This window comes from Poecilia latipinna, unplaced genomic scaffold (genome assembly GCF_001443285.1).
Source record: "Poecilia latipinna isolate Pla-1442-1.1 unplaced genomic scaffold, P_latipinna-1.0 Scaffold1286, whole genome shotgun sequence".
NCBI classification, from domain to species: domain Eukaryota; kingdom Metazoa; phylum Chordata; class Actinopteri; order Cyprinodontiformes; family Poeciliidae; genus Poecilia; species Poecilia latipinna.
The window spans coordinates 176,612-186,228 of NW_015113902.1; the positions used below are offsets into that span (position 1 = coordinate 176,612).

Below are 9,617 nucleotides of genomic sequence, written 5' to 3' on the forward strand. Positions count from 1 at the left end.
TATAAAAACATCACACACCGATCACACAGCAGATGGATAAGACTGACAAATAGCTAATAAACAAACCTACACACACACACACACACACACATGCACTCACGCACTCACACACACGCACACACAATCCAAATGCCTGAAGATCATCCAAAGCTGAGTTCCTACTGACATGGCCTGACTACTTTAACACAGAGCAAAATAAAGAGCTTAACATACAAGTTAAGTCTAATTGAAATGTATCAGTCAGGTATAAGCAGTTTAAAAACAATCAGAGGATTGTACTCGGAGCTTCTGTTCAGCTTTCGCAATTTAATAAATACCAACAACAATTATTATCTTATGCCTTTATCATAGGAAAAAAGCTAGTGTTGATGTCCTGGGAAAAAAATCAGAGGTTCCATCGGTTAAATTGTGGCTGGAGGAACTGGTAAGGCTCTCTCATCTGGAAAGAATTCGGCTCTCATTCGCAAATAAGTTAAAGCGATTCAATAGAACTTGGCAATCCCTTCGACAATATATTGATAACTCTATTTGAAGAGGATTGATTTGATTCTCGGTGTGATAAGATGTAAGTCCTAGGGAAAGGGGCGGTGGGTGGGTCTTGAGAATGTCCCTGTTTATTTATGTCACTTCTGTTTTGTTTTTGTATTGTCTTTTTGTTTTATGTTCACATACAAAAAGAGGACACATTTGTATTGCTGATGTTTCAATTTTCATGTCTGATTCCTCAATAAATTTGCTTGACAACAAAACAATCAGAGGACCGACTTTGTCAAACTGAATCTTCAACCTTATGAATGCTACTGGAGCTGAGAGTATCAGCAGAGAGTTACTGATACTCATATCAGTGACTCTCAGCTGGACTCTCTGATAAGCGGACAAGTCAAAAATAGTTGTTGTTCCCAGCAAAGTACTCATCAACTTATTTCATTTCATGACATTTCAGTTATTGAAAGTATGTTGACTGTTTCAACATGGCTCTGTCTGTGTTTGTTTCCAGCTGAGGGAGATGCGCCATGAGAACCTGAATCTGTACCTGGGTTTGTTTGTGGATTCAGGGATCCTGGCCCTGGTGGTGGAGCACTGTCCTCGGGGCAGCCTGGCAGACCTGCTGGCCGACAGCGACGTCAGGCTGGACTGGATGTTCAAGTCATCGCTGCTCATGGACCTCATTAAGGTTCTCCTCAGATCACTTCAATACACCTTAAATCTTCTGACACAACGTCCCACTGAATCGAATCAAAAGTTGTGTCCAAGCTTAAAGTTACTTTTTTTTTCAGGCGCTTTGATGCATTTCTCATATCAGCCTCAGTATTTGCTCAACAGGCCGTGATTTTCTCCTAACAATGAGTGCAAACTGTAACACCTGGTCTTGGAGTCACTTGCTCAAAATAATTGTCCCGCTCCTCAAATGCAAGTATTCATGTGACCAGCTGTGTTCCCGTTCCAAATGTGCACAAAACTTTCTCAATATTCCACCAAAAAAAAATTCGCAATTAAATAAGAAACCCAATTAAAATCACACATGAATAAGTCATTAAAAACATGCCGCGCCACCATCCTACTACCATTTTCTGTCATCTTCTTAACGGTTTGCGCCAGCAGCAACATCCGGTTGTTGATCATGTGACCCATGTGACACGAAGAAAGTGTTCACATTGCAGTTTTCGAGATAAACCAATTTTATCATCCCAGCATCTAAACTTTTTATTCAACAAACTCAGAATTGCTAAGTTAACATAAACCAAATTTATAGTCAACATGTCAAATTGCACAATTTTATGGTCAATGGGAACACAGACAAGGACAGTCTAATTAAAATAAAAAGTCCCGACATCTTATTAGTGAACAGGATAGGGAAATGGCTTGAACATGTTTTCAATATGATATTTCATTCTGGAAATGTTTTCCAATGCAAGTCCTTAAATTAACCAAGAGTAAAACAATAATCCAAAGAATCTAAGTCAAAAGGCACAAATGAAAGTTAAAAATGAAGAAACCATATAAGCAAGGAACTTGTAAGATAAAATCCAAAAGCCAAATACACAAAGACCATAACAGCAGTCTGCTGCTTCATCCATTCAGTTTATTGTAATGCTGCCAAATCCTGAGAAAATAAATGGAAGCTTCTGAAGACATTAATAAATAAATGTTTGACATATTGTTTCTCTCATTATTGTGGCATTTATCAAATATAAGTAATTCCTTTTTACTCAGTGTATGTAAACTTCTTAACTGTGCATAGATTGATAAATAGAATTTGTATCTTTCCCTCTCTATCAAAACTAAGAACCAAACTTCTTGTTTGTTTAGTTATTAATTTCAATCACCTTTTAAGCGAGTCAGCTATTTTGCATTCGTTCTCTGAAACCGACAGATTATCTAGCTCTGTGTGACCAGGTTGCTGTCTTCATGTTCCAGGGAATGAAGTATCTTCATCTGCGAGGGTTGACTCACAGTCGCCTCAAGTCCACTAATTGCTTAGTGGACGGTCGATTTGTGTTGAAAATCACAGACTATGGCCTACCCATGATCCTTCAGTCTCAAGGTGTCAGTCTGTCTGACGATCCACAAGGTAAAACAGAATTACCAGAATTACACTCTACCTGCTAAAAATTTGACAATTGTACCAGTTACTTAACTATGCATAAACAAAATGGGAGTGATGTCCTTTTTTCACAACCATTTCAATGTTATATATATGTATGTATATTTCTTTATTTTGCGTGTTTACTCCCATTAGGATGATTTTTTAAAATGGTTCTTGTAAGTGGTTGAAAGTCAGAGTTTACAAACCTTGCACACACACACCCACTAGCACATATATCACACCTCAGAAAGTGGAATATAATCAAGCAAACATGGTGTTGTAATTCTGACTGTAGATTTGCAAAATCAAAAAAACAAAAGCAAAATATTTCTAGTAAAAGAGCTGCAAAATACCAAAGTAAAAGTTAACGTTCCACAGTCTCATCAAATATGAACATGAATGTAGTTATAATGAATACAAGAACAAAGTGTTTTTTTTTTCATTATATTGCTGCTTTATTAGTGTTTTCTGAGGCGTCACTGTGTCATGGTGTTGGTGTGGAAGCTGCTCTTTTGTCGGGTCTTTCTTGCTGTTTTTGGGTCTTAACTAACAGTGACGGGATCCTGACGTGGCAGACTGGGAATGTGCCAAATAGTTTATTAAAGAAGAGAAAATGTGAAGTTCTGTTAAAAATAAAAAATACAAAAATTGTGGCCTTATTGGATTTGTTTTTATTATTTACAATCTTGCACTACCAGCCTTACAAATTCATTTGGATTACAGTGAGCTGAAGATAAGAAATTTAACAATTTTTTTTATTATTATTTTGATTACCAGCTCTTTAATATGAACTAATATAAACTAGATGATTCAAAGTGAATTGTATTGAGATTAAACTACACAAAATGGTGGAAAAATGAATAAAAGAAAAATTATTGTGAAAACATTTGGAATTAATTTTAGGGTCACCTATAGTATACTCTGGTTGTCAAACCAGACCAGTAGAACATGTTGTAGTCAAGAAAATACTAAGAGTGCTAAGACCATCTTCAAACCTTCAGCTGGGGTCAGAAGTCAATTAGTTAGCAGATTAACACATAGAATTCATTGATTTTACTTTTTTAATTTCTGTTGGAAGTTCAGTTCCTCCAAGTAAGGGCTGTTTACTTTAGAGCAAGTTGTGATCGCTCATTGGTCAGTCACTGACAAAGCCACTGGATTGACTGACAGGAAGAAAGGATGATAACATCTGGCATCCTCATCATGTAGTTGGCCCTTTGCTTGTATTTTCATAATTTTCTTCTCAGTTTTTGAGAAGTGGTTTAAGAAGCTGATTGCCAGTCTAACATCTTACTGCTGTTCACAGCAAAGTGTGTAAATATGATGTTAGCCAAGCTTTTTTTTAAAAAATATATGTATATATATATATTTCTTCTTAGATCTTCTGTGGACAGCTCCTGAACTTCTGAGGAACTCAGAACAAGCCGGTTCTTTTGCAGGAGATGTCTTTAGTTTTTCCATCATCATACAGGAAGTGATCTCACGGACACTTCCCTACGCCATGATGGACATGCCTGCTCAGGGTAAGAATGCTTATCCTGTCTACAAACTTGTTGGTCTGACAAACCTCAGTCCCAGCAACCATTTGTGTGTCTAATCATCCCACCTTCTCTCTCTCTGCCTGTGGAACGATCAGAGATTGTGGAGCGTCTGAAGAAGCCCCCTCCTCTCTGCAGGCCTCTTGTTTCAGTGGATGAAGCTCCTGCTGAGTGTCTCAATCTGATGAATGAATGTTGGAACGAAGATCCAAGCAAGCGGCCCAACTTTGATGAAATTTTTAAGCAGGTGAGAGGATGCTTGTTTGGGGAGCTGAACATCTCAGTACATAATCGCCTTCATTCAGTTCAATTAATTGTATCTAAAATCTTCATAGTCTCTAGATTTATTTTAAAGGAGCAGTGTTTTGTGTTTTCCCAGCCACATAGTGCCATTTTATAGCTCATTCAAGTAACTACGTTAACTTCAGTAACTACGTTATAAAAGTGCAATATATACCAGATATGACTTAAAATAAATTTTACTTTGTAGTTTGTTTACTTTGCTTAACACCTTGAAATTGGGCCTCTGTCTCTTTAAAAACTTCTGCTCTTTCTGTAACCTTGTGTTCAGAAAGTGAAGACAATTAACAACATTCAACGTTTGTCTTAACTTATTTGTTTCCTAAAACCTTTGTGGCTGAAGTAACAATTAAATAATTTCCTAAAATACTTACATAAATAGCATTTAGAAAAATTTTATGGACAAGATACAGCTATAAATAGCCCCAATAAAAAAAGCTCTTTAAAAATGTACAGCTGGGACAATATGCAGCCTTCGGTAAGTGTCTATGGTTGCTCTGTTTTTAGTTCCGGGGCATCAGCAGAGGGAAGAAGGCTAACATCATTGACTCCATGCTGCGGATGCTGGAGCAGTACAGCTCCAACCTGGAGGATCTGATCAGGGAGCGAACAGATGAGCTGGAGGTTGAGAGGACCAAAACGGATAAATTAATTGGACAGCTTTTACCAAAGTAAGACTGGGTTCATGAGAAATATTAATACACACTCATATAAAACTGACATGCTGATCTTTCATACAATGAACCTGACCTGCCTGAGTGACGTTTGCCTCCCCACTAAAATTGATGTTAAATGTTTCCATCGGTGCCAATATCATTTTAAAGATATTAATAAATCTGTGCTTATAATCTTTCAGTTGCATTTTATTATATTTTGTTTTTTTTATTTTTTTTATCCATCCATTCCTTTATGCTTGTGAAATGAAATTACAATATTTCATTCATATTATTGTCTTTCCATATGCCACTCCAATGAAAGGAGATTTCTTTGTAGTGTCTGTACCTATCATATGTTGACATGTGTTAAGCCGTGTATCACTGGATGTTTCAGATCTGTGGCTCAGGCCTTGAAGAAGGGGAAGCCTGTCCAGCCTGAACACTACTCAGACTGCACACTGTACTTCAGCGACATCGTCGGATTTACAACCATCTCAGCTCTAAGTGAACCCATTGAGGTGAAAATGGCTGAAGTAACCGCTAGTTTTGACAATTTTGACTGTTTAACTGAAATTGTGTTTTTGAAGGTGGTCGACTTGCTTAATGACCTTTACACCATGTTTGATGCCATCATCGCTACTCATGATGTCTACAAAGTAAGCACCTTCAGCTATAAATCTATTTCTATTCACTCATCACACCAGACAAGATTTGGTAGAGTAAATCTCCCTTTGAAAAGACAAAGAGGATTGCTCTTCTGCACTGTTTTAATTAACTTAAATAACTAACTAACTGTGATGATGTGTTTATGTTCAGGTAGAGACTATTGGGGATGCTTACATGGTGGCTTCAGGGGTTCCTAACAGAAATGGGAATCGCCACGCAGCTGAAGTGTCAAACATGTCGCTTGACATCCTTCATTCAATAGGAGCATTTAAGATCAAACACATGCCAGAAATCAAAGTGAAAATACGCATTGGACTGCACTCAGGTACAGCATCACCTTTTAAACTGTTACAACCACTTTTATTTAAAGGGGCAGTGCTATTTAAAATGGACTTTTTTGAGCTTTACATCATGTTATAAAGTTATTGCTTCATCAAAAACATACCTGGAGTGTTACTTTGATTCTTTGATGCATATTTGAGAAATCCTGTAATCTCCATGGCAACCATTTAATCTAGCGCAACCTTTGAAACTCTTCCCCTGAGCTGCCATTTCCAATCTCCCCCTCATAGAGCAGCCCTTCCCCCACAACTCCACACTCAGCTCCTTCAGACTAGTGGCAGCAATTGACAAGCACCTGGTCATCAGCTGAGTTCATTGTATGAACTACTTCTCAAAGTAACCCTGGTAAAAACATTGTTGCAGATTTAATAGAGGAGCCATGTTATGATGACTTCCTGAAGGCGGACTTTCAGAAAGAGAAGGAGTTTTTAAAGAGACAGAGACCCATTTTCAATGCATTAAATTGCAAAGTTAAAATCATTTTACTTTTTACATGGTTACTTGACTGTGCTATAAAATGGGACCAAGTGCCTGAAAAATACATAATACTGTCCCTTTAAAGCCATCCTGTAATAATCAAGCTTTAAATTCTCAAACCTTTCCTTCATGCTATAAGAGACTGTATGTGAGAGACCATAATGGTGTACCCAAAAACAAGAATGAAGTATTTCTCAAGAAGCGTCTCTCATGTTGGGTGTGTTCAGGACCGGTGGTTGCAGGTGTGGTGGGACTGACCATGCCCAGGTACTGTCTGTTTGGAGACACGGTGACCACAGCCTCCCACATGGAAGCCAGCGGCCTGCGTAAGTATGAACATACCATGGTTCCATGGAACGGCTCAAAAAACAATCTAAAAAATTTGATAATTATATTATCTCTCCTTTCCTGATCACTTACAATACAATAAAACTTTGTTGTTAATATTCCCAAAACAAGGAAATAAAGATATAGATTTTGTTTTGTTTGATTTACAGATTTCTTCAATATGACGAACTGCATGAATTCCTGTACACGAATCAATTATTAACTCTATCCTATTGATCTATTTTTCAGTAGTCATTTTGCTGTAATGTTTTTACATTACAGCAAAATGACACACTGTATTTGATCAGTTCTCCACTCATTAATGACAATGTGGACCCTACATGCATTTCTTGACAGAAAGAAATATTAATTACTAACCAAAATTTCTGCAGATTATCCTAATTCAGATTCAAGATTTAGCATTACCTCAAGTCACAATGCAGACCTGAATTTCAGTTTCTCAGCTCACAAAAAACATATTTAAAGTAATGTCAGTGCAGTTTAATTAATAAATCTATTTCTGTATTGTGGTGGTTGGAAAGAAACTTCCAGAAAACCTCTTCCATCTGCATTTTAGTCTGCTCTCAAGCTGTGTTTCCATTAGCCATAAAACCGGGCAAATTTAAATTACAAAATTAAACCTGTTTAATGGAAACACCAATTTAAAAAAAAAAACAAAAAAAACTCCTGTTTTGTGCTCAAATGTTTTTGCACTAGGATGAGGTGGGGGGGTTTCCGTATCAGAATAGATGTATTTTGCAGAATTGCAATGGAAACACTTTCTCACATCACACAAGTCACATAATCAACAGCTGTACATTACTACTGACAGAAACGATGAAGACAATGACAGGAAGTGGTAGGGTGATGGTTTGTTTTTGTTTTTTCAGGCAGCTGGCTCCACCAGAGCTCTCACTGCACCACACAGTTCAAAAAAGGTTGTGTGTCATTCCAAAGTGCTGAATCTATAGCTCTTTTGAATTATGAATATATCTCATATAACTGTTTCCATCCGTTGCTGCTATGTTTCTCAATGACTCAATGGCTCATTCACATGTGATTATAATTTCTTTTCTTGTTTAATGGAAACGCCGCCAATGCAAAATTGTGTTGTTGTTTTTTTTTACATTAGCAGAACCTCGACAAAGATTTGCTCACATTAGTAATGAAAATGCAACTTCAGACACAACCTGCTTCTCACCCTCCTCAAAAAGAGATCTTAACCAGAGGATTGTACGCAGACCAGGACAGATCCTTCGTCACATGAATTCCCAGGAATATCTGTGCTGGACGCCCCTCTACTTATTGACAAAGAGTGTGTTTAACGTGATTGTTTCCTCCTCAAGGCGATCACCAGTTGCTTAGACTGGTCCACATTCAGAAGCAGATTTTTGTTGTTACGCCACTCTGTGAAAACCTTCACCACTTGTTATCTTTCTCATTGTTATGGGACAGTTTAGTCTTGCTTCCGATTGTCAAGGTCACAATTTTTTCTGTTGGACTGTCTGTCCTGTTTTGCTGCCAGAGGCAGTTTCTGAATCTTAAGCCTGCCTTCTTTTGTCTCCTCTGCCATTTGTAGTAAAATCCAGTTTACCAAGCTCTACCATTTCTAGTATAAAGCTTAACACAACTTGCTTTATACTTGTGGGGTTTTTTCAGCTTACAGGATCCATATCAGCCTCAGTACAGTCAAGGTTCTGACCAGTCTGAAAGTGGGATACCTCATAGACACCAGAAAGGCACAGGTATACCCGCCTGCTTAGATATTTGCTGTGACAAAAGTTGGATTTAATTCATTCTTTTGAAGAAGTCTGCTGTTTGCCCAGCAATGCAGTGATTTCCTTGTACACGCCTGTGTTTTGAAGGTAAAGGGCACAGAGGACACATACTGGCTGATGGGTCGAGAGGGTTTCAACAAACCTCTTCCTCTTCCCCCCGATCTTGCTGGAGGGTAAGAACACACGACATATGGAACAATCTTTATGTATTTGCTGAATTGACAAAAAAAAAAAACTGATACATTCTAATCTTAGTCATGAACATAATTTTTTTTTAATCACATTGATTCTTACTGACTTATTATACTTATTATCATTAGTTATTAGGCAATATTATTAAGAATGCTATTGGTAATTATTACAATTTTAATGAAAACAAATGTAAAAATCCAAGTAATTGTGGTTGAACATCTGACCTGTTTCATTGTTCTTCCCAGGGCCAGTAATCACGGCATAAGCCTCGATGAGATTCCTGTCGAAAGACGACAAAAGTTTCTCGACCGACAGAACAAAATTAAAAAATAGACAGCAAAGTTTTGTTTTATGTAACTGTCTGCAAAAACACAAAATCTTACCAGATATTTTTGGTCTGATTTCCAGTGAAAATATCTTGAAATAAGACAAAACTAACTTAAAAGTAACTTTTCTGAAAGAAATAGGAGTTTGTTTTTTTTCAATAACTCTTTAACATTTATCGGAAAAAAATTACTAGTTCAATTTCCACATTATTTCACTTATAATATGGGAAAATGTCTTGTTGTAAATGGTAAGGTAAGGTAATTTTATTTATATTGCACATTTTCAGCAACAAGGCAATTCAAAGTGCTTTACATGAATTTCTCCAGCTTTCTCATGAACTTTCTCCAGCTGAACAGAAACAAAACTGAAGTTATTATCTTTGGACTTAAAGAGGAGCGAACTAGAGTCAATGCGCAGCTTCAATTAT

The 9,617-nt window shown here is 37.2% G+C and overlaps 1 protein-coding gene across 2 annotated transcripts in view; it reads left to right on the forward strand.

Moving 5' to 3' along the window:
* LOC106961303 (retinal guanylyl cyclase 2-like) overlaps positions 1 to 9,253 on the forward strand; it is an 18,018-nt gene extending 8,765 nt beyond the window's left edge. For both annotated transcript variants that reach the window (XM_015054929.1, XM_015054930.1), the window contains exons 14-25: positions 998 to 1,174; positions 2,419 to 2,572; positions 3,967 to 4,110; positions 4,224 to 4,372; positions 4,933 to 5,096; positions 5,476 to 5,599; positions 5,669 to 5,737; positions 5,898 to 6,072; positions 6,794 to 6,892; positions 8,553 to 8,638; positions 8,759 to 8,844; positions 9,109 to 9,253. In XM_015054929.1, coding sequence (XP_014910415.1) covers positions 998 to 1,174; positions 2,419 to 2,572; positions 3,967 to 4,110; positions 4,224 to 4,372; positions 4,933 to 5,096; positions 5,476 to 5,599; positions 5,669 to 5,737; positions 5,898 to 6,072; positions 6,794 to 6,892; positions 8,553 to 8,638; positions 8,759 to 8,844; positions 9,109 to 9,196 — 1,515 coding nt within the window. In that variant the 3' untranslated portion in view covers positions 9,197 to 9,253. The remainder of the gene's footprint in view (positions 1 to 997; positions 1,175 to 2,418; positions 2,573 to 3,966; positions 4,111 to 4,223; positions 4,373 to 4,932; positions 5,097 to 5,475; positions 5,600 to 5,668; positions 5,738 to 5,897; positions 6,073 to 6,793; positions 6,893 to 8,552; positions 8,639 to 8,758; positions 8,845 to 9,108) is intronic.
* The last annotated feature ends 364 nt before the right edge of the window (positions 9,254 to 9,617 follow it).